A 25844-nucleotide genomic window follows, 5' to 3' on the forward strand; every position below is an offset into this window, starting at 1 on the left:
TTGGGTCACAACATCCTCTGCTAACCTCCCAGGGGAAGTAAGGGCAACAGTTTTACTAGATTGTAGAGAATTCGCAAATGTACGGGTCCAGCGTTTACGGGAGTAGATCCCCCACACTTTAGCTTCTGGGTTGCTTCAGCGCCATGTACTTGTGTCTGCTTGTCTTGAATAAATAATAAGTTATATTTTGCTTAAAAAAAAACTTACATACTTGCATGTGAGTAACTAATTAACTAGTAAAACAAAAAATTCTTTAAACTATAAAATTGAAATAGGTCTTTCACCTAGTTCATCGTCAATCCAAAACACATTTAATATCTCTCTATATATACCCATTGACTCCAAGCAAAAAACCCTAAAACCTGGTTTTTGCATGTAGTTTAACAAAATTATTTTTTTCAGTTTCTTGATTAACTAGTTATTCATATGCCATGATGTAAGTTATTCTTGTTATTTAAAACTAACCACTGGTTTGCTTCATTTTTTTTCAAAATTTATTTAACAAATACACGACTAAATATGATTAGGTTTTATTTGTAATTGGCAAAATTCATCAATTGTCCTAAATTTGCTCCAAATTAGAAATATTGAGGACCAACTTTGTTTTGTCTAATCTTTAGGGAGCAAAATAGCACAAGTGCCAAACATCGGAGACCAAATTTAATTTTACCGAAACTTTAAAGACTAAAATTGCACACGTGCCAAGAATTAGGGACCAAATGCATTTCTCCATAAAAATAAATAATAAAAACTAGAGTGGAGGGTTGATATATATCTTAAGAGTAAAATACCAAAAACCCTCCTGTGGTTTTCCAAATGTACACTTTACCTCCCTATGATTTGAAAACTTACAATTTAACTCCCTGCCGTTTCAACTAAAGTGAAATCTAACAGAAAACATCTAAATTAACGTTTGAACAAAAAATGCTAAAATTGCCCCTCTATAAGTCAATTCCTCGAAAGAATGTTTCATGCATTTGAGAATAGGTAAAATACCAAAAACCCCCCCATGTGGTTTACCAAATGTACACTTTATCTCCCTATGATTTGGAAACACACGGAGTATCTTTGGCAATTAAAAATATTATCGCAACCACAACTCTCAGCAGAAGCGCGTGGCACTCAAATACCGTTATTGTAGATGTTTTCTGTCAGATTTCACTTTAGTTGAAACGACAGGGAGTTAAATTGTAGGTTTCCAAACTATAGGGAGGTAAAATGTACATTTGGCGAACCACAGGGGGGGTTTTGGTATTTTACCTATATCTTAACGACTAAATGCAAAATGTTTAGGGTTATAAATGGGATTTCAAAAATGAATAATATTATTCAAAAAAATAAAAAATAGCAAACTTCCAGCAGTTAAAAATCTGCCAAAAATGTATGCTTTCTTTTTGCAAATTTGTTCTAATAGCATCAAAAGTGGTCTGAGGATGAGCGGCACTGCACTCTCACCATTTCCGTTAATTCCGTTCAGCTTCCCGCCAGATATTGGCAACAAATCTTATCCGTTAACCAAATTTCCCACCAGAAAACTTAAATCTTTGGCTAAAATTTCTTGCAGCCGTTCTGATAATTCTTCTCATTCCACATCCCAGCAGCAACAGCTCAACCTCTCTGTCCTTCGCTTCACTTTTGGTAATAATTCCTATAATTTTCTTTATCAGAACCCACTCGGATTTGAGTGTTTTTTTTTTTTGAATTTTTTTTTGAATTTTTTTGAAGGGATACCTGGATTGGATGAATCATACTTGCCCAGATGGATTGGGTATGCATTCGGATCACTGTTGCTGTTGAACCACTTTGGGGGGTCGGATTTTTCCGCCATTACTCCAGCTCAGTTGGTGAGTTCACACCTTTTCTTGACCTCAGAAGCTCCTATTAGCTTAATTTCATATTTTATTATTATGTTATTAATTCATTGATTGTACAGTTTTTATGATAAATTCTTGTTCTGCCGTTGATTGATTTCAGAATTCATTTTTTATTATTATTATTTTTTGTTTTTGTGTGCAAGCGCAGAGAACAGAGGTTTTGGGGCTTTCTTTGGCTGCATTTTCTATTGTCCTTCCCTATCTGGGGAAATTTCTCAAGGTGAACAATCTTTTGTTTTTTTTTTTTAGGCCAAGGTGAATAGTCTTACCTAAGCTTGTATTATCTTTCTTTCAATCTTCAGAAAAATGATTATGAAAGAAAAAGGCATGTAATTGCAGATTCAGTAGGCGTAAACATTTGATCTGGTGTTTTCTTTTTTAGGTACTTGATTTGATGTTAGAGAAATAATAATGATAATAAAAGAAAGCATGCTGTTGAATTATCATTTACAAAGGGCATTAATATGCGCAATTGAGTGTTTGGGATGTTAGTTATGCTCATCAGAGTACACACAGAAATGAAACGAACAGGTCTTGTGCACCGACCTGCTTGAAATGGTTGTACCTTTCTAGGATATACAAATAGCTCTGCACGTGGTACAAGCATCTAACAGGTCGTGGTCCAGTGGAACCAGGTCAATGCAACTCTTGTCAATGCTTACATGCTGTGAAAAATTCCGTTTTGAAGCGTCCACCTGTAGATAATTGTTTATAGTGCCTGCAACTCCCAGGATTTAGAAATTTGGAGGTCCTGGGTACAACCACCTAAATTGCGGTCTATTTAGACGGGGTCTATGTAAAATTTTTCAAATATACAAAAGCTTATGTTAATGTGACATCTGACATTGTGCTAGTATGTGCCAAATGACTAATGACTATTTTCGAGACTTGTTAATGTTGACTTGGTCTGATGTATGCAATAATGTTCATGTTTTTTATGATAAGAAAATTGTGAATTTGTAATAGGTGAAACAGAATAAGATATGAGCTCAAACTTTCTGAATGTTTTGGTACTTGGGCATATTTTCAGGGAGCTACTCCAAACAATGAAAAAAGTATCCCTGAAGGTGCAGAGCCAATTTTTCTCATGTCACAAAACATTCCAGACACTTTGAAGGAGGATTTGGCTTGGGGAACATATGTTCTATTGCGTAATACCAACACTATATCAGTGGTATGTTGCTGGCTTAACCCTTTTATGTATTCAAAAGAGAAATCCACTGAAGTCGGATAAATAATTAAATGTAACTTCAGTTATTGAAGGAAGTGATCTTTTAATGAGTGCTATAAAATGCAAGCATGTGACAATAAACTTGTTGTCGAACTTTTTGATGTTTCACTGAATTGATGATATTGTAGCTCATTTTTATTCAAGATGCACTTTGTGTGCGTGGTTATTGGAACACCCCTAAAGATATACCGAAGGATCAAGTGCATGACTGGTTTGAGAAAGAGATTAACAAAACTGGCCTTTTTGATCTGAGGGAGACATTGTATTTTCCGCAAGCTGAAGGTATTGTGTTGCTTTCAGTTTCCTTTATGAATTCTGATGAGTGTTGTATTACACAGAGTATGGTTTTTCATATGAAAATAAGTTGCAATTCTCGACTGTGTTTTCCCGTTTGCCAATTGTTGAACACAAGGTCAATAGGGTGATCCACTATTTTGTGAAATTAACATCCTGCATCTCAATATCTTGTGCTTACAGTTAACCTTTGATTTGAAGGAGCTATTGAAGTTTTCAAATCTTTTTTTTTTTTTTAATTTTTTATATATTTTTTGACAATCCATGTCTGCAAGCGAGCTTCAGATACAACACTTATCTCTGCAAGGTCTTCCAACCCAGAATATTGGGAGAGCAGATTCCTGTGGCTATGTTGTTACTTACAAAGATATATGCATGATCAATAAGCTTTAAAAGATTTCATTTACCTTTCAACTACAGAACTATGGGAGATCCTCCCCAGAGGTACTCGTTCTTTCCTGATACAACCAGTGCTGCATACTCAGGACTCAAGTTCTGATAAAACAGAGATGAGCGATGGATTTGTTTTACTGGCCTCTAGCAGCACTTATGCATATAGCAGTAAAGATAGAGCCTGGATAAGAGCAGTTGCGAACAAATTCAGAGGTATGAACATCTCTACATGTTTGTAAAATGTCATTCAATTAGTGCTTATTCAGTCAACTTTCTGTATGTTCTAAACATATTGATATATTTGCATCCATCCTCTATAAAAGCAAAGCCACCCTCCTATGTTCCAAGGCAATTAGGAGACAATATTTGGTGTTTTCTCTTGGTTTAGATTCAGCTTTTGTTTAACAGTTTTGTATATCCTTGCTGTAATTTTTCACTCAACAATTGAGTACTTCTTTCCAGCCATACAACAAAGATCTAGGGATTGGCTACCTCATTCTAACCAGCTTTACTCGGGTATTGCAAAGAAGCAGAAAAGGTCCTGCCTCGGGGGTTTTGTTTCTATTCAAATGAACTATGTACCCTAAGAATCACAATTCTTATCCCTGGATTAAGCCAATAAGCCACTGATATTAAATTAGCCTTTGCTCAATGCCCGTGAATGTGTAAGTGCATATAGTCCTTGATTAAGTTGATTATTAGATAACATTTTGAGTTTTTACTAGGATATTAGAGATAATTTCAGAAACCTCAGGTTTCTAATAGTTTCATTGTCCTTCCTTGAGGTTTTGAAAATTTCACTTACCTCCCATGTCAGTAATTTGGGACCCAATGCTTACATGATTAATGGTGAAACGACTATTACAAGTTAGGATATTTACATAGATATGTGAAGGAAAATAGTTAAATGTTTGCTGACTACATTAACCATAGTTTGGATTGTAAAAGGTTAATTAATTTGCCATCTAAAAATAGAGCCAATACTAGGTGTAACTTTTCTAATTTATATATGTGACAATAAAAGAAAATTAGACATAATGCACTTGTTAAATTAAAGGATTTAGACACAAGAAACAATGAAGCCTGTTACGAACTAAATTATTAACCATAATTTGAAATGTAAAAATAAAGAAAGGGATCCAACACAAGGCACCCTTTTTCCAATTTATGTACTTGACAAATAAAAGGAATCGGATATAAAGAGGTTTCGTTTGGGCTGATTTTTTTTCTAAGGGTGGTGATAACAAGAATCTTATGGTATGAAAAAAAAGTTTTGTTCTACTAAATTTTGAAAGTTGTTATTTTTTGTTGTAAATGATGGAAATTTTTTATGGATCATGCATAGTAATGGCCCCATAAGTAAATTAATAAGTTAGATCAAATATTTAATCTAACTAGTACAATAGCTGAGGGACACTTTTGGGATAAATAAATTTTCTCAGACCTGAAATTATTTTTTTACTATTGCTTTTTTTGGATTGGGCTGAATTGTTACAACAAAATTGGTTTTAAAAGAGGTTAGAGATATTTTCAAAACCTTGCGAGAGGGCAGTGAAATTGTTAGAGATCTCATGGGAGGTTTTTGAAATTATCCTAGGATCTTATTCCAAAAGGTTAATGACGTACATGATTCAAATTTAGATCTTTGCGACTAGTATATTCCTTTTTCATTTTGACATTTTCTCTTGTAAAGAACTGGCTCATATTTTTTATGTTAATTGTATGCAATCTAACTTGTTGCACTTGTTATAAAAATTCTATTATTTTCTCCTAGAATTTTCTCTAAAATGAAAATTCTCCAAAAAGGTTAAAGATATTCCTTCAAATGTTTTTATCTTTACTTTCCCACATGATAAGTATACTTCCTTTTCATACTACAGAGAAAATACTCTGTTATGGCATTCCTTCAAATGGTTTGATCTTTGCTTTTCCACATGATGAGTATAATTCCTTTCGAACTACAAAGAAAACACTCTGCTATGTCATTTAGAAATTTCTCTAGATTCAAGTCTGCTATATTTTGGTTGCTTACTGAATTGTTGATAAGCCATTAAAAAATGGATTAACTTTTTATGCATTGACAGTGTAGTGACTTTTTGCACTAGCGGCTATGGATGTATATCATATGTGCATGATTTGAATTTCAAATTTGAATTTATGTTATGTGACATATGATCTAAAACTACTAGTATAAAAAAAAAAAATTATACACTGACAGTGTATAAAAACTTACTCTTATTTGTAAGATGTGCTTTATCTGGAAATCCACTAACGGAGTATGTATTTTTTCTTTTTTTTTTTAAAAAAAAGTTTGTTAAGCATGCTACATACAACTATGGATAGATGTTTTTTCTGCTTTGTTTTGGTGATGTCCCAGTATAGCTTTTCTTGTTCAGATTGACTATTTTGTTTCAGCGAATGTACATAATGAAATATGAAATATGTTATGTCAAAAGTTTAGTACATTATAATGTCTAATGTAAAGTTGTTTGGCTTGCGGGACTTTGTATTGTGCTGTCAATAATTAGGCCATTGTGCCTTAGACAACGATGGGATAGAAAGCATTGCTCTAGATTTGCTTTCTTTACAGCCCTATACTCTGGGATTTGGACTAATAATCTGATGGTTTTTCCTATATCCAGCAAAAATCAATTTCACTATTAGTAGGTTTAAGTTTCAACTTCATAAATGGAATCTTTTTTCTTCTTTTTTGTCTTTTATTGAGAAAGGGTGAATGGTGTGTTTTGTCCTTAAGCTGGAGATTAGCAGTGAGATAAACTTGGTAGGTCTTAGCTAATTTAGAGTTAAAAGTTAGGGCTGGTAGGTGAGAATTTCATTTATTGCTAGAGGTACGAAGTGGAATTAGTGCTTATCACCAGTCTACAGAGTCCTTACCAGATTCTACTTGTGTAACTGATTATTGCTCAAGCCCTCGAATCTTTTTGACTTTTCACTTTGTTGTTGGACCACAATTGCATTCATTTTCGTACAAGGAAGCAATTGCTTGTAATATCTAAACTTCATCCTGTGCCACTATCTTAAACGGGCTTTATCAATCATCTATTGCTTTTCCATTAGATCCAAGAAACGTGCGATTAATGTCTGCATTATTGCGCTGAACAGTTGATGCAACAGCCTAGAGATATGGCTAAGAGATTGTGCAGGGAAATTGAATTTTGTACCTTGGTGTAAAAAGAACTGCTGCTGCCGCCGCTGCTTCTAGCTGATATTGGCTCTGGCATATACCACCTATGCCGATTATGTTCAAGATCAAGCACGAAGGCACTTATTTAGCCACCAAGCTTCTCCTACTTTTCCATCCTTTTTCTTCCTTCAGTCTTTCGGGGCGGTCCAGGTGGTGTGAAGAGTTAAAAATCTTGACCTCCTGCATTGCATTCATGTTCATTGTTAGATTAGTGAAGGAAGGGTTGGTCATAAAGTTGGAGAGTTTGCTTTTACACACAGGACCTTCGAGAATAATAAACATTGGAATGGGGAGGAAATCATATTGATTGCAGCTTTCTCTGGTGGAGAAGTTGCCATGCTTCTCCTTCAGATCTAGAGTTACCTTTGAAGGGCTTTTGGTTGGATTTGGAGTAGAACATATTCTAGTCTAGGATGCTAGTTTTTCATTCTTCAAGAATCCCATCCAGAAACAACAAATCTTGACCATGTTTTACGTTAGCTTCAATTGTTGTAGTCTGTTATATATATATGCCATCCTACGCCGAGGCAGTATGATACGTAAACTTGCCAGACTTGCTGGAATGATTACCTTGGCGAGAATAGCATGCTAATTATTCAATTTCTTAATCGACAAGGGAATGAGTAGATACAGTAATCATTTGTCCTCTTGTCTTTCTTGAGGGTTCTGGTGAAAGATCGCTTGCCTTGCCTGAGCGACAACCGGTTTCCACTGGTTTAACTAATCCACTGTTATCATGTTTTGCCGGCCAGCCAGCTAAGTCCACTTCCAGGAAACTTTTACATGTGACCATGTGTCAGTCTGTTCCCTCAAGAAGAAGCAAGGAATAAGATTCAATCATTGATATCAACTGCTTTAGTCTTTATTATACACTTCCACTAGCACTAAAACAGGATCTAGTAACCCGCCTACTTAAGTTAGTGGAGAAGAAAGGGACATGAGGAATTAAAAATCTTTAACCAGTTGGCTGAAAAGTCTCATTATTTGATTCCACTATGCACTTCCCCATATGGAAATGTCCTAATTCAACCCATCATACCATGTCAAATAGCAGAAAATTTCTAAGCAGGATTGAAAATCAAGTCTTTCAAGGCAAAACAGGTAACAAGAAAAGAAAAAGTATCTCATTACTGTAATAATTTTGACCCCAATTATTTCTCAGCCGAATGGGGACAAGAACATACAGGGTATGCTAACAAAATTCTACATACAGCAAAGAATGGGGAACGGATACCAAACCAACTTGAGAAAAATACTGAAATCAATCAGGCATTTTAGCTTTTCTAAAGCAAATCCCAAGTGAATATAGGCTGAGCTGAAGCCATGGCTGTACTTGTTGAAGTTGTTGATGTCGGAGGAACAGTCGGCAGTGCCACTGGCGCAGGCATGGAATCAAAAGTTTCCCATTGTGTGGTAATCACAACGGGCCCCGAAGCTGAGTGCCTGGATGGTTGCTGCAGATGTTGCTGAGGCTGCTTTTGTACCCCAAACGGATGTCTAGCTTGCTGTTTCCCCACCGGAGATGGCACATTTTCCTTCAAAATCTTGTGCCCTTGTTGGATTGGGGATGATTGGTGCTTTTGTGAGGGAATTGGACTGCGAATTTTGGGGCCTGCTACATTTGCACTTGCATTGATTTCTGGCGTTGAGATTTTGATCTTCAACATATCCAAAGTCTCAACACACTTCTGCACTCTTGTTACCTTCATCAAGTGAAACATTGGATTAAGTTTCAAGCCTTGAATAGACTTTAGTACTCCTACTTGTGAAAAAATTTCAAATTTGGAATGAAACAAGTTCAATGAATCATACCTGCATTTTCCTTTGCATTTTGACTTTGACATCAACATCCTCAATAATTCCATCTAACTTGAGAAGTTGATTCATCAGTAACTCAATCAGATTTACAACATCCTTCTCCTCAACTTTCTCACCTCTTGAGATGACAGATTCAAGTTCCGACACCTACTCAATTTGGGAAAAGATTCAATGAGTTCATTACATCCAAATAACATATTCTGCCAACCTTAAATGCGCATGTTTTTATTAAAGCCTATAAAGCCTACACCATAGTGCATGAATCAAGTATCCCCAAGAATGTCACTTGGCTAGTGAATTTGACTATTCAAAACATACTAATTGTGACAAATAAGGAAACAAAAAGGAAAGAAAAGGATCATAAATTTACCTGTCCAGCTAGCCTGTCGACCTCTAAGCTGATCTCTGATATGGACTTTGCTGCCTTCTCCATTTTAGCAGTTTTTCTCATCTCAATATGCCTCTTTTCTAGGCTAATTGGGTCCTCCATTAACACAATTTTGGACTTGTTTTTCACTCCAGTAGTATCAAGAAAAGCCTTTGAATCCCTCTCCTTCTTCTTGAAAATCAGCTTCTGATCTTCGTGGTGCAATCCTGTTGGCCCTGTTAACATCTTCTTCAACTCTCCTGTTTCATTTCCACCACCCAAAAAAAGAACACAAAATTAAAAACAACCCATCAAAAAAAAAACCCAAATAAATCGAAGAATAAAGACTTCATTGAAAAGAAAAAAATTACCAAAGGTGGCTTGGGAGCTGATATTGAGTTCATGATAAACAGCACCATATTTGACCCGAACCCGGATGGTGGGAGGAGGAGGTAGATTTTGATCCGAACTTGTACGTTTCTGAACTAGCATTCCACCGGGTCTCATCTCCCAGTCGCCATCAACATCTCCAGCTCCCCTTCTGCCAGCTGCGGCGGCTGTATTCGGTGTCGGTGGAAGTCCTAAGCCCATTCCCATAGATTTAGTCTTCATAGGCATCATCTTGTTCTTGATACTCTCTTGCTACTATCACTACTACTATTTAACATTGCATTTTCTGAAGTGCTGAAGTCTTCTGAGAATTTATCAGATCAAAAGAGGATTTATGCTTTTGGTTCTTCAAAATCATAGCTGAGAAAATATAAAGAGATAGCGGGAAGAAGAAGGCGTCGGCAACAACTGGAAAATGGAAAATGAAAAATGGAAATATGGGAAATGGAAAAGATGGCTGGTTGGCTGGACAAAGATTTGACTTTGAGGCCGGATTTAGTTAGTGGTGTTGAATGTGAGGAGTTGAGATCTTTCAATTCTTTTTAGTTGATTTGTCTTTTATGCCCTTTGAGTAACATACTACTTTTTTTTTCTTTTTCTTTTTGAAAAATAGAGAAGAAATACATCGTTTATATGTCCTTAAGAGGGTAAAGGATTTAGAATTTTATAGAAAAGTGAAGTATTCGAGCTGAATTTGATTCAAAAACTAGCTTGACAAAATCATATTGAATGTTAGTTTAATTACAAGGTAAGAAATACACCATTTATACGTCATTAAGAGGGTAAAGCAAAAAAAAAAAAAAAAAGAGGGCAAAGGATTTAGAATTTTATAGATAAGTGAAGTATTCGAGTTGGATTTGATTGATAAACTAGCTTGAAAAAATCGTGTTGAATGTTAGTTTAATTACAAGGTGTGCTGAGCTTTTATTGGTTTTGTTTGAATGCTTGTTTCATGAATTGTAATAATTAGGTTTCATGGTGATCGAAGTGAGTTTTAACAGCTAACAATTAATAGATTTTGTTTGATTAGTAAATCAACAACTTTCAAATAAGTTCTTATTAATCTACAATTAATGTGAAAGTCAAGTAGTTTGCCTTGTATTTCAACTTTGTGTGTTATCTTGTTAAGTCTTATATTAAGAAAACAATACCGGATCATCCTTTTGTTGAATTCCAAAATAAAAATCTATATTATTTGGTCATGTGTTTTTTTGGTAAATAGATCAATGAGACTTTGCATTTATTTTACTGAAATTCCTTATGACCCTTTCTTTTAAATAATAATGATGTATAGGATAGCGTGGTATGCCAGTAGTATTACTTAATTCTCCAAACAACATACAATGTACACTTAGTTTTTGTCTACTTCATGACCTTTGGGGACTTGCTATTAATTTCATTGTTATCCAATTTGTATATTTTGCTATTTTTCAACCAAATCAACATAGTATTGGAAGTACAGCTCATCATCACTCACTTGAGTTTTCAATCATGTTCATTAAATCATTGTTAACATGCTCAAAAAAAGAGATGTATAACATTATACAAAAATATTAAAAGACACCTTATATTTTGAAACGTAAATCGTTAGTAAGTAAAATATGCTGTCTTAAGAAATAGTTTTATTACACGTACAATATCACTCCATTAAGGCAGTTATCTTAGGATGACTCAGTAACACATTTTTCCATTGTAAATAATTTGAATATCATTTTAATTTTGATTAATGCAACAAAAAAAAAAGCTCCAAAAAGTTAAAAAGGAAAAAGCAACAGAAAATTTTTTAACAAGACTGTTGCATGCAACAGGCGTAAAGCAGTCCAAAGCCTCATCGAGGTTACTTTTGTCTTTTAAGTGTCTGATTGACTGCATGTCTAGCAAACTGAATTCTCATATACATTTTTCTTAATTTTCATATTATTCATATTTAGCCTTTTTTCTGATTTTTGGCCACAGATAAAGCTGGCCATATATTTATACCATTAGAATTAACATTATCATAGTTTTTTTTAGTAAAAAAATTTTCGAGGCCTTACGTTTTGCATATTAATTAGCTTTCCTAAATTTTAATGTTCTCATTTCATGCAAGTTTTGGATTTGACTAAAACTAATTTATTAGAAGAATTTTAAGTTTTTAACATCAAATTACAGAAATACTCTTTGTAACATAAACATGATGCTTTAGTTTTTCAAATAACTTTCTGAATCATCATCACTTTTAACGGATTAGGTTCTCTAAAGTTGAAAAAAGAAAAAAACCCATAAAATTTGAAAATAAAAATTAATAGTATCAAGTCTTTTCAAAAAAAAAAAAATCCTAAGCAAACTAATAAAAAAATTCTACGTAATTAGAGCTTCATTAGCCAAAATCTTATCCACCTTAAGACAAAGCGGATTAAGTGAGAGCAATATAAAAAGACACACTCAAGCACGTTACGTCACCTTCCCCTTTGCCAAGAACACAAAACAAGGTTGATTACGTCACATCTCCCAGAGGTACACGTGTCAGTCATCTGAACCACCAACCGTTTTCGCTGTCTTCATCCTTTCGACCTTTTTCTCTCTCTTCAATGCGATTTGTAATTGCCACCGACACTTTTGGACCGAACGATCAACGCCGTCGGCTGGACCAGTGTACACGTGGTAGATTAACGACCGTCGATGAGATGTCTCACGTGGTCGCAGTTTGGTGGCAGTGGGGGAGGGATATTCTGTGCGGAAGTTCCGTGATGGAGACCGTACAACCCACTGTTTAGGTATATATGTTGTGCACAATTTTGCTTAATTTATTCTGCTATAATAATAGCATAATGCAATTAATTAATTAATTAATTAATTACTTTTTATCACTACAAAGATATGATCATTAGAATAGATTTTAACCTCTCAAGGAATTAAGCTAGAGGAAATGTGCCAAGGCTTTGGATGTGCTTTTCATTCGGTTCTACATTTTGAAAATTTATTCAAGGAAAAGGAGTTATTGAAATAGCTATTAAAAATTAAACCAGATTTGCAATTCAAATTATTTTTAACACTAACAGATGTATAGGCACGTCGGATGTGTAAAAAAAAAAAAAGAAGTCAAATTTAAAAAGATATAATGTGACATGCACTTTTTTCCCATATGTAAAAGCATTTTTTTTGGTCATCTACAATTTAAAGCTCTTGAAAACGTTATCAAGAATTTGTGGTCGTCAATGAGGAAATCGACTGAAGAATAAAACGGAAAGGGACCGAAGGATGGATGGAAGGATCCTGGTCTTTTGCCACATTTGTGTAGGTCCGATTTTTTTTTTCCTTTTTTCGGAGCACTCGTTAAAATACATTTGAGGTGTTAGATTCCTGAAAATATAAGATTAATTAAGAAAAGTGTATAAATATAAGAAGATTAATTAGGAAAAATGTTTAAATACAAGAGAAAGTAGTAATTATTAATGTATGTATGTACATAATAGATTGGATGAAATGCAGGCGTGTTAACGAGTGTCCTATATAAATTTTTTTTTTCTTTAAATATCTTCTCACTTCTCCCCGTGTTTTTTCCTACCTTCAAGTGTTTCCTCCTTCAAATGTCAAGTTTAGAATTTTGAATTTGATAGTGGAAAGAACTCTCCCTTGATCACTCGTGTAAGTTTAATTAGTTTATAGTAAAGTGCGTTTCATGCATAAGCGTAATTCACAAATTATAATTAAGAAAGCTCTTTTATCCTGGAACTAGAATACAAATCTATAACCTTCAGGCATTTAGTGAGCATTGTACCGACATACTGCATAAAGTATTTGAAGGTGGAACATGTTGTTTACTAGGAAATCTTTTTTTTTAAAAAAAAAAAAAAATAGACCAACTTTCAAGCTATAAATAGGTCAAGAATGATATAAGGTTAATACTACTTTTGATGAAAAATAGCTAGTTAATTATTGATGATGATTAGTAACGATATGGCCAATCAAAATCATCATAATTAACATTCAACTATTTGATTGATTAGTGGGTCAATGAAAATGATAAACCAATGAGTGGTGTCATTCCTGATTAATAAGAGTGATAAACCACTGAGTGGTATCATTTGCAGTTGTGGTCAAGGTTTTAATCAGTCTGGGAGTCAATGTAGATCTGGATGTGTCAATGGTCCAAAATTTTTTATGGAACCTGATGAGCAGAGAATATTTGGTTCATTTCAAAAAGAAAAACTATCCACAGCCCAAAATTCTTTAATTACATCATTGAAAAGCCAACATCAAATTTAATGGATGTTGCAGTTCTCAGTTTTTCTACTTTTGACTATATATCATGATTCAAGAGTGATTAAATATTCGAAGCAACATAAAAACATTGAGGTGCACTTTGGGCCTTTAATTGTTTCAGTAACACATTGCATTTCATCTCTTAACGAAACCTAATTATGCTTTACACATGTATTTGAGAAGACAAGCAGCATTAGCTTCTTGAATTTATATGGAAGTAACTAAAAAAATTTCTGAAGTTTGAATATTTTTAATAGACAAGTAATTTCAACTATCACGAGGAATCCAATTCAATATAGTGGTTTATGTGGCTTTTATTTGTCCATTTACTCCTTTTTCTTCTCCTCCTTGAGACAATGCTATCACAGATTTCCTTTCTTTCACGGATCGCTGTTTGAGACATTGGAGATTAGATTATTATTTCCATCTGATTCCTGCTGCAAGTTGCAACTCAAACTTCTGCTATTTCTAGACTAGGGCTGCAAACGAATCGAGCCGCTCGCGAGCGGCTCGAGTCAAGCTCGAGCTCAGAATATTAAGCTCGTTAGCTCACGAGCCGGCTCGCGAGCTTGGGTATATATATATATTTTTTATTTTTATTTTTATTTAATAATAAAATTACGTATATTATATTTATTTTTTTATTTTTTATTTTCATAGTAAAATTACGTATATATCCTTAATATTTTATTATTTATTAAGAAAAAAATATTATTTTATTTATTTTTTAAAAAATAAAATAATTATTTTTTATTTTTTTTCGAGCTCGAGCTTGAAATTTGCCGGCTCGTCGAGCTCGAGCTCGAGCTCGAGCTTGGTAAAATTTAGTCGAGGCTCGGCTCGATTAGCTCAAAGCTCGACTCGGCTCGGCTCGTTTGCAGCCCTATTCTAGACATAACTCATCGTTGTGTATTTTAGCTAGTGGTATTATGAAAAAGAGACAATTACAGAAACCACCTCTGAGGTTTGTCATAGTTGCCAGGAGCTCCATTGAGGTTTAAGAAATTACTCTCATTTCCCTTCTTTTAATAGTTTAAGTAACAAAGTAGGCCCAGAAAGATGATGTAGGACAGATTTTGATTCAAATATTCTCGAATATCCCTTTCCTAATTTAACCAGACTTTTTTCTCTATAACCTCTTTCAAACTTGCTAGTGCTATTTTATACTATCAACGATCCTTTAAACTCTATCTCGCCTCCATCTTAGAAATTTTATTACAGTCTGAACCAATTATTTGACAAGTCTAGTAGTTAATTTTTGACCAATAAAAATATTTCAAATAAAAGTGAAACTCACTAAATCTATATTAAATATAAGGATTAATCCTCTATATACTGGCAGCGTATCTACTATAAGGTTTAGATGCATGATTAGTAATCTAAATTTGAATACGAAATCAAAATTTTGCATATGTATCATGTGCACTCAGTCAAAATAATATATATATTGTCAATGTATATAAGATTTATTTTATATGTAATTCAAATAAGATTGTGAAGTGTTAAAAAAATTTGCAGCTTTCTTACATAGCCAAGGAGTTCCTATCCCGAATCTCATCCACCACTTAACAACAATTAGAACCCAACACACGCTTACCACATTAACCCCAATCCAACTCATCAAAACCTTAATATCCTATATGCACCCATCCTATGCCTAGGGCTAGTGCCTCACGAATCTATTTTTTTGCTTGCACCTAAAAAAAATAAAAGAGAGGGATTAAGTGAGTTCACTAATACTAAAGAACCAAATCACAAAACTAATTTTTGATCTAGGTTTCATGCTAAGCAATTTATTTAGGTGATTCATGGTCTCTGTATCAAATAGACGTAGGTTGTATTTCATCTTTTTTTTTGGCATGAAAATTTGATTGTTTACCTATCTCAAATTATTTGTTTTTGAAGTCTTGAGATTGAGTTGGTCATTGGTTCTTGTGGATAAGAAATTTTTTTATTTAATTTTTATAAATAGATTTAAGTGTTTTATGAGAGATATTAAAGTGTTTAGTTGTTAAGGTTGAGGCCCAAGAATTAGAAACCTTGGCTGCAAATCTCCCTTTCTTTCTCTCCATTTATTAAATTCCACCCTTCACCTGCAAAAATAAAATAAAATAAAGAATTAAATTTACACTACCATGGGAAGTAAGTGTAATTCCTAAAATTACAAAGGAGTTGCCTGCAATTATTAAAAACTTGAAGGGAAATTTCTGAAATTATCCCAAAAATAAAAAGAAATCTTTTACTATAGGATTAGGATATTTAGTAAGAGAAAAGTCATTGACAGCTTTTTTCAGAAAATTTGAAGATTGCTCTAATAGTTTAATAAGGCTATTCTTTAGAGTTTGGAACAATTTTCCAGCACCCATTATACACAGATGTTTGTTTAATTGCACGGTCCGCCCATTTGTGGTGCTGGTGAGAATAAGCCATGTTTAGGGTCAAAGAAACCTCCTCTCAGGTTTTGGTCAAATATCACTTAGTTCTCCCAATGTTTCAAATTCTCTCTTCGCTCCTCTCAAATTGACATTTTGTTAACAATGTCAAGCCCTTTGAGAAAAAGTAATATTAGAAAAAGCATATTGAAGGGGAGAGAGTATTTTAGTGCTCTTAATACCCTTAGACTGTCCAAAAAATATAAAAATTTCAGAAATCAAGGGAAAAAGTGTTCAATTAAAAATAGTTTGAATGTAAGAGGGTGAAAGTGTGAAAAGGAGAAAATTTTGCTGCAATGAGCATCTAATAGATTGTTGGAAGGCAACGGCTACTTGGAGATGTTGTAGTAGTAATAAAAGGCAAAAAGAACTAAAGTATATAGGCAGATTGAAAGGAAATTGGTAGAAGAAAATGGAGGGCACTCATACTAATCATCATCATCGTTAAGTATCAAGAATCATAAGGATACTTTAAAAATTTCAGAAAGCAAAAAAAAAAAAAAAGGATAAACTCTATTTCAATTGTTCAAAATGAAACTACTTCCTGCGGTATGAAGGAAATCAAAGAGAAGAATGAAACTAATTCTACAGTGAAGAAAGGAAAGCATATGCAAGAAACCAACATTCTAATTCAATAAAATGCAATTATCACCATCTTGTTCATCATCAATCTTGTAGTCTTAGTGATTTATGTTTTCATTCAAATCTTTAAAGTAATTGGTTGAAGTAGAACTAAGAATGTAGAATTTGCCAAACTGTTTTGAGCCTTACTGGTCATACATGAAAGATAAGTTGGATATAACTGTTAAGTTATATCAAAATGAGGTGAAACTACTCTTTATTGAGTAATGATTACTAAGATTTGTTGCATTATTGTTACACCAAAAAGTTATTGAACAGTCACAAATCAAGAACATAGAGCACCATGTATAAGGAGACCAATACTCTACTGCTATACTAGTTGGAAAACAGCAGAGCATACAAGACAAAGAAAGCTAAGAATTCTGGTTTCAACTTGCCATTATAGGTGGCTAAAAACACGTTTGAAACATAATACTAATAAGCCATGGAGTTTCTAATAATGTCAATAGCAGCAATAGACACAGTAACATTGCCTAAATTGTAATTCCCAAGCAAAAAAAAAAAAAAAAACACCACCTGAGAGTAGTTCAAAGATGGGGGAAATACAAATGAGTACTTGGTACCAGCTATCCATTGTACTTAACAAAAGCATATAGCAATCCATATATATATTCAAAACACCATCTAGAAATGGTTATCTAGATAGTGAGGCTTGCAATATTAAGAACTATACACGGTCAGTTCTACTAGAATACACAAAAATCTATTTATATTGCTTCTTTTTTCATTGAGAAGATGGACTAGATCTGCATAATTAGAACCACTTACTTAAACTGCTACTATCATTGTGAGATCCCATAGTTGTAGTAGTAGAAACTCCCATTTCTTTCAGTTTGAGATGCATCATCATTGGGAGTAATTGTAGATACAGTGACTGTTGGAGTTTGTTGTGGATTACCAGCTTTATTTGGTCTTCTTCTCCTATTATTGTTGGCAGTAATGGTTCCAATTCCAACAAAAGGTCTTCCTCTCTAATAGCATTATACAAAATCTATAAGTGAATTGTTCATAACCAAAAAATAGTACATGATTTTTGTGTAGCTAATTTCTGATATCATATACCTTTTTGGCACTAGTACTAGTATTAGTAGGTTGATTAACTTGAACATTAGTTCCATTAGTTTGATTTTGAGTGCTTATGTTACTACTTTGATTTGATACAACCACATGTACATTTCCTTGTGCATGATCCTAGCAAATCATGATACAAAGCAGTTCATTTATAAGGTATTAAATACAAAAAATGTTGTAATGTGAGATTGAAATTTTACCCATCTTATATTGGCAATACCCTTTCCTGGTCTTCTTCTTTGACTGACCACCTAAATTGACAATACAAACATAGATGCATAAATATATGAATCCTAGCGACAAATATGCAAGCCACAAATCAAAGATGCTACCTGATTAGCAGAAGTGGAGTTGTCTTTTTTTTTTTCAACAGTAGGAGCTCCTTGACAAGTTTTCCTATTATGTCAAAATGCACCACACTTAGAGCACCAGAAGATGATTGATTGCTTGTGTTGAGATGAAGGAATTCCTTCATCAAGTGCTTTTCTTCTATTTCTCCTTGGTCTACCAACTCTTCTTTTGAGTGGCGGTAAAACTATTTTGGGTGTCACTTCCTTTATAGGAGGCCGCCTATTCACATGTAGAATTGGGTTCATCATTGATACATAAGTCTTTAGATATTGATCTCTTGAAAAAGCTGCATGACAATAACTTTCCAGTTTCTCCCTTCTATAAACTGCTTCTAGTGCAGCATGTTTTCAAGGAAGGCCAATCAATTAGAAAGCTTCACACTCACACGCCTTCTCATCCAACTTAACTATGTAGGACTTATCCATATCAACTACTTCAAATGTCTTCTAACTAGCCATTGTAAGCTCACATCTTCTTGATCGGCTTGCAATTTCCTTCAACTTAGCAATATTTGTAGGAGTAACAACAGATATCAATGTGCATCCTTTTGATACCTCTTATGCAGTTTCTTCATGAGTTTTTCCCTTAGTCCTTTAGTTAGAGCCAGTATATTCCTTCCTTTAAGTTCACCAACCTATGCATTGAAAGATTGAAATTATCGGTGACATGATCACACTTAATTTCAATTGAAAATGCATGTCTTGCCCAAGTAGACTTGGGAATGTTTGCTAAGTATCTCCAAACTTCTAAGCTAATATCTTTTATCCTCTCCATAGCCTCATTGTGTCTATAAGATTATAGCTTTTTGCTGCTTGCCAAAAATATGTCTTCAGAAGCAATCCTAGAAATTTCATTTTGAACTTGCTATAGATATGCCAATCATAATATCTTACATTAGCTTGTGGCATTTGTTCCTTAGAAGCAAGATTAAGACCCTGTACAAATGTATGCATAAATAGTCAAAAATAATAAACAATCTTAGACTGTATGGAACATTATGAAGACTAATTAGATGAAAGATTGAAACAAGTAACATACCTCCTGCCTATCACTCATGAAGGTGAGTGGAATGTTAGCAGGAAATGGGCCAAATAACTCCTGAAAATAATAAAAGAACCAACTCCATGTGTCCTTGATTTCATGGTCAACAATAGCAAAAGCTAATGGAAACAAACTATTGTTTCCATCAAGAGCAACAAAATTCAACAGAATACCCCTAAATGTACCTTTAAAATGGCATCTATCAAAGTGAATAAATGGACTGTAACCTGCAAGGAATCCATCCTTTGTTCCTTTAAATTTAAATCTAGGCTCCACAAGAAGGTTGGGCTTATCATAGTAAATTTTCATGATTCTACCTAGGTTATTAATCATCAAAAGTTTAGCATATTTTGGCAACTTTTCATGTGCTTCACAGTGTGACCCTTCTTTTTTCTACCTCTTCCAAAGCTACTATCCTTTATCATTTTTGTGAGAACCCAAAAATTTTCACATTTTCTCAGCATTATTTTATTTCTTTGCTTGCATTTTATACTTTTCTTGGAAATATTAAAATTTCTATGCATTTTTACAAGCAAGTATAGTTTTAAAATCATTTTCCTAGTATGAGTTAGTGTACGTTAATTTGAAGTGCGTGTTAATTTGAAGTGCGTTATAGACGTGGGATCCACTAGTGCGATATAATTTTGGTGACTAAGTGATTTTTGTGTTAAGTGTTATTATTATACAAGGTGCTAGAGGATAATTAGAGGTTTGTTATATGATGTGACCATTGGAAGCCAAAGGATTAGAGAAAACACTAGAAGGGCCAAGTGTTGCAAACCCATTAGAGGTTGGATTTTGACCTAACTTACACCTTTACTAAAAACCAATTTTTGACCCAATTTTCTTCCATTTTTCTTAGTCTTGGCCGACCCATTTGAGGAGCAAAACAAGAAAGGAAAGTTCTTCATTTTCTAGCCTCAATTCTTGCTCAAATCTTGAGTTTCAACCACCCAAATCACAAACTACACCATACAAGTGCTCAACTAGGAAGTTTAAAGGTTTTGGTGGAGTTGTTTTGGAGAAGGAAAGTCTAAGCTGCCATTTTCTTGAGTTTCCAAGGTATTTTGCCAAGAACTTCCTCTTTACTTCAATTAATTGCTAATTAGTGGTTTAAAGTTGTAGTTTTGGGTAGGTTATGAGCATATTTCATAGTTGGAAGTAGTATTATAGAAATTTCAGTTTTAGGGTTTTTCACCTCCCCTGTTCTGATCGGTTTTATTTGATTAGGTTAGAGGCCGAATTAGGTTTAGTACAAAACATGAAAGTTGTAGATAATGATGTTTTATAGTTGTCTACAAAATTTCAGCTCAATCGGAGCAACGTAGCTTGTAAAAAGACCGAAATACCCTGACTGCCCTAGGTGAATCCAGTGATCCGTTTTGGATATTTCACCAATCTGGTCATGTCTTTTCACCATGATATGTACTGAACTAGTATTTAGCCAAAACACAAAAGTTGTAGCCCTCTGTATTAGCTTCAAAACGGTATAAATTTCACCCCAATCCGATATGTGTAGCCTCGGTTGTGTCCGTTACGCAAAACAACATCAAATCTGTCTTTTATTTCTTGACTCAACCTTCATTTCCGCACATGTTCCTAGCTTGATTTTGTACTTGTATGACTTGGAGCCTATGGAATGGCTATTGAAATGAGATGATTTTGTGTGTGACTTTGGGATTGATTGAGGAAAAGAATGAAGCCATAAATGGCTGGAAAATAGGTAAATACAAAGGGCGTGCTGCCCAAATTTACGCTCGAGAACTAGGTCGATATACTTGCGACTTGAGTAAGATTTGAGAGCGAATACCACGTGAACCATCTAGGGTATTTACGTCTTCTTTTATCGAGGTATATAAGTTAGAATTTGGCTGAAACTTGTACCCTTGAAAAAATGAAATTTTCGACTAATAGAAATACGTTTTCTTTGTCACTTCGACCCAAATGGAGATTTTAAAGTTTTACGAGTGAGCATAAGTTTTACAAATATTTTATTTATATACTTTGGTTTAAATGTACTCTTTTCACTACCAAAACCATATTTATACTTTGTACTAGTACGTATTCGAATTTTCTTTGAATCATTTAAATCTTTGGTGGTTGAAGCATAATGTGTTCTTTTGATTATATTAGGGTTCCTTGGTGATTGAGAGTGTAATCTGGAAGGATATTTTGGACGTTATTTTGCGTAAATAGGTGAGTGTTCCTTGTTTGTTATATTTTCATTGACTATGTGGCTTGTTCTTGATTATATGACTTGTTATTAACGAATGATAACATGTTAAATGTTTTCAATGATTGCTTAAAATGAGTTTTCTAGGCGAGTGTGTACTTTATCGTACTCGACCTAAATGAATGTGAAATTTTCAATGATTAAATAATTAAATGCTAGTTGCGGATGAATGTAAGCCGTTTGGCTGAACTGGGCCCTTACCCTTCGTTGCCAGTCGACTCGAGCCAGAAGTGGATTCGGTCGGGCAATTTGGTGACCCTAGGTGAACGTTTGGTATACTCGAGTATTACCTTGTAGTCTGGAGGGGGTGAAATGAAATGAATGAACGAATGTCAATGTAAATGAAGGGTTTTACTTATCAAAATGCATTTTCAAACGAATGGAGGAATAAGAACGTGAAAGGAGAATGAATAAATGAGTGAATGGCTCCATGTGAGTACATATCCTTTTAATGAATGTTATTATTGCTTTATATTGTCATGTTTCAGGAATTACTTGCTATCTATGGTTAATGCATTGAACTCATTGTTTGTTTATGTGTCTGGAATCTCACTGGGCTTTTAACTCATTCCGTTAGTTTTGTTTTTCTTACAGGGGATGCGAGCAAGGGCGAGAGACTTGTATAGAATAGTATAGCCTAGTCCTTTTGAAGTTATTTTTTGCAATTGTACTCACTCTAGTGCTTGGTTAGGGTTGGAAGTATTGGGAACCTAAAGCTTTGTACATTTGGAATTGTGTTACTTTTGAGATAGAAATGAATGTAAGTAGGCGTTTCAAGTTTGAAAATTGGTTTTGTTTTACTTTTTCTCAAGGTTTTGTCTTATTTTATCTGAATAGAGTGATCGAGTCCTGGCGAGAGTTGGGCAGGCGGTCCGCCGAACCCTTTGGTTCGCCTTAGGCGAAGGTGGGGCTGTCACAATCTTTATAGCCTCGTTGTAGTCTGTATGATCATAGCTTTTTGCTACTTGCCAAAAATATCTCTTTAGAAGCAATCCTAGAAATTTCATTTTGAATTTGCTATAGATGTGTCAATCATAATAGCTTGCATTATCTTGTGGCATTTGTTCCTTATAAGCAAGATTAAGACCTTGTACAAATATTTGCATAAATAGTCATAAATAATAAACAAGCATTAAACTGTATGAAACATTATGAAGACTAATTAGATGAAAGATTGAAACAAGTAACATATCTCCTGCCTATCACTCATGAAGGTGAGTGGAATGTTAGTAGGAAATGGGCCAAATAACTACTGAAAATAATAAAAGAACCAGCTCCATGTGTCCTTGTTTTCATACTCAACAACAACTAACAGGTGCCGAACCTGTGCAATAATAATAAATAAATCCTAACTACCACCTGGAACAGTCAGTAATCAATTCGAGTACTGGAGCAGGGACTCTAGGTGTGCAATGGGTTACTTGATTCACCCTGTTCCCGAAGAGTTTGCTTAATCCTATATACCTGAATTAATTATTTAACTGAATTCCCTAACTAGTAGACAGTGGTAAGCAGGGTCGTCTCCTCAGGGACTAGCAAGATATTTTTGCTTCCTTTCAAACCAAGATTAATGGGGGGTTTTGGTATCAAATGCCAACTAAACAAATTAAATGCAAAGAAATAATTAATTAAAAGAAATAATTAAGAGAAACTCTAGCCAAGGGTACACTTCAGAAATGGTTCATGCAACTGATCATTGATTCAAATATAATTCCAACATCTACTAATAGATTGGTTATAGTTGTCTCGCACGCGCTAAACGACCAACCCTTTCGTAATTTATCGATAGCTAAGGTACGACCGTTAGCTATTTCTCTAACCCAAAAACAACCCTAGGTACGACCGTAGGATTTAATTTCCAGATTGCATTAATAATTAGAAAGGCTCAATCCTAACCAATAAACACGCTACGAGGGTTTATTTAAGCTAGATCATATATTCCCCTGAATCATATATTCCCCTGACATAAACCCAATTATACCAGTTGCTACTGGGATAGAGGTAACGAACAATTACGGATTCAATTACCCCTATTTAGCAAAATAGTCTCTATGAATAATTAATTATTGCGCACTAATCAATCATACATAAGAACTATAACAATTAAGAGCAGGGAGTATATAAATACCAATAAACGGAGAAAATAATTAACAACGGCTTAGATCTCACAGTAATCGGTGAACCAATTCGTCAGTTGCCCCCTTGACTAGAATTGGAGAATTAGCCCGCCATTAAGGAAGGGCAAGCGGCGCGCGGAGTTTGGGGAGGTTTGCAGATCACTTTTCCTTCGCTTCGGTCAGCCCCAGAGGAAAACGCAAGGAAGCTTTTTTATTGCTGCCAATTTTCCTCTAAAGCATACGTCGGATAGTCTCCCAATTTTTTGGTCAAAATCGAGTAAAGAGAGAACCCACCAAGTCCACAATGGCGGCTGCACTTTGCTTTCTTTCTTTTTATCACCAAAGAGACATACGAGAGGTTTTGTTTTCAATTGCTTCTTTTGTCTTCCAATTTCGGTCAACCCAATTCAATTGATAGATTAGAAAATAGCAACTGCTCAAGTCAACAGAATATGAAAAGCAATCCTAGAAAATGTCAACAATGGGGGCTTTATTTCTCTCTACAGAGCTTCGGCTCTCCCCTCCTTCCAGAGCCAAGAAAAACAAAACAAAGGAAAGAACAACCCCCCTAACCTAAACCGCGCGAGAGATAAATAATATCCCCAATAGCCGAAAATTGTTACTTGCTCCAAATTGCCACCCGACTCCCTCGAAATAAAATAAAATACTATCTATTACAATTAAGTTTCTTCAGCTTCTAAATCGGACCCCACAGCGACAAATCTTCTAAGTTTTGATTTTAAGTACTTTTCAGCGTCCATCCCTGCAATTAGCGTCAAAACAAAATATCAGTAGAATCCACCCAAATAATGAAAATATTTAATCTATTAGTTGTACAATAATGCCCAAAATACCCACTAAAATGCAACCTATCAATCTCCCCCACACCTAAACTATGCTTGCCCTCAAGCATAATTAACTCAGAAGTACAATCAAGATACGAAGCTAATCACAGCAGTTCATACCAAAAGCGGCATCCCAAATTCCTCGATAACCTCATCGAAATCAGAATATACCAAATCAACAATGCTCACAGTTCAAGGTGCACTCATTCACTCCAAAGTGTATATGAAATGTATATAAGATGGCTCTCAAATCAACACAATAGAATGACACTACCATAAGCTTTCTCATATATCATATCTCCACCACTTACTCATGAATTTAAATGCAGCAATCAAGGGACTTTGCAAGGATGTAATGGGGTTAGGGTGAGAATGTAGGATTAAAAGGAGTCAAAAGGGTACAAAAGTATAAAGAAAGTGCCCAGAAGTTCATTACATAGATTCTTGCACATTTGAAATTTAAAGGCATCTCAACCATCACACAAGTGAAGTGAATCAGCACTTGCCACACCCTTCGCCTTTTCTCCTTTTTCATTCATCTACTTCCCCTCTCGTTTTCTTTCCCTTTTTTTTTTTGTTTGTTTTCTTCTTACCCCTTTTTTCTTTTGCTTTTTTTTTTCCAATACTCCCAACCAGCACCCTAAAAGTCAACTTTACTTGCTGGTTTCCTGCACTTTGTCTTCTTTTCACATCCCTCTTTTTTTTCTTTTCTCTTTCTCTCTCTTTTTTTTTGGATTTTTTTTTGAGACATAAATGGGTGTAATGCCCTTCGAATAATACTCCAAAAGTCTGTACAATGAAATCAAAGCACTTTTTCACACGAGGTTCAAAAAGAAAGTCTAAAAAGAGGTTTCACGGCTAAGAGCTGGGGTCTCAAGGAACGAATAGGGGTTAAGGCTCAACTTGGCTCCCTAATGATAGTAAATAATCCAAGGGTTGGTTTTAAGAAAGTCCAAAAATGGCTTATTCCTAGGTGCCCTATCATTTCAATGCATTAAACTCATTTAGATGTGGTCTTGACACGCATAACCGAACAAGTTCTAGAATGACAAACCATGTGCACTAACCACTCAAACAAACGAAAAATTAGGCCCAAAAATCGCACAAGTGGTCAAATTGATGTCAAATCCAGCATATTCAGCAATCAATTCAATATTAAGGAAAATAGAACACCCCACGGCATGAACTTACTGCTTATACTCACATCTCAATTGTATTCATCACAGTTTAAAGGGAAAAAAAAAACTACTAAGGCAAGGAAAATGCAAATAAAACAGCTCAAAGCACCACTAATG

At 34.6% G+C, this 25844-nt stretch overlaps 2 protein-coding genes across 6 annotated transcripts; one reads left to right on the plus strand and one right to left on the minus strand.

Moving 5' to 3' along the window:
• Window positions 1–1364: 1364 nt before the first annotated feature.
• On the plus strand, window positions 1365–7633 carry LOC113712242 (protein COFACTOR ASSEMBLY OF COMPLEX C SUBUNIT B CCB2, chloroplastic-like). Of its 5 annotated transcripts, XR_003453252.2 has the most exons (8): window positions 1365–1638; window positions 1726–1844; window positions 2023–2094; window positions 2905–3048; window positions 3234–3387; window positions 3820–4005; window positions 4255–4457; window positions 6916–7633. XR_003453252.2 is itself a non-coding variant. In XM_027235570.2 (7 exons), exons 1-7 carry the CDS (start codon window positions 1380–1382, stop codon window positions 6909–6911), a joined length of 975 nt encoding a protein of 324 aa, XP_027091371.1. In that variant the 5' UTR covers window positions 1367–1379; the 3' UTR covers window positions 6912–7633. The 5 variants fall into 5 exon arrangements, 2 of the variants coding, with proteins under 2 accessions (XP_027091371.1, XP_027091372.1); XR_011821910.1 differs by lacking the exon at window positions 6916–7633 and having other exon boundaries at window positions 3885–4005; window positions 4255–4444; XR_011821909.1 differs by lacking the exon at window positions 4255–4457 and having other exon boundaries at window positions 1366–1638; window positions 3885–4005.
• Window positions 7634–8099: 466 nt separating this feature from the next.
• Window positions 8100–10083, minus strand: LOC113712245 (BAG family molecular chaperone regulator 2). The gene is made up of 4 exons (XM_027235572.2): window positions 9554–10083; window positions 9186–9442; window positions 8810–8962; window positions 8100–8700 (listed from the first exon to the last, which is right to left on the minus strand). The coding sequence occupies exons 1-4, from the start codon at window positions 9801–9803 to the stop codon at window positions 8281–8283; spliced, it is 1080 nt and encodes a 359-aa protein (XP_027091373.1). The 5' UTR covers window positions 9804–10083; the 3' UTR covers window positions 8100–8280.
• Between the last annotated feature and the right edge of the window lie 15761 nt (window positions 10084–25844).

The sequence above is a fragment of the Coffea arabica genome, chromosome 10e (genome assembly GCF_036785885.1).
Source record: "Coffea arabica cultivar ET-39 chromosome 10e, Coffea Arabica ET-39 HiFi, whole genome shotgun sequence".
NCBI classification, from domain to species: Eukaryota; Viridiplantae; Streptophyta; class Magnoliopsida; order Gentianales; family Rubiaceae; genus Coffea; species Coffea arabica.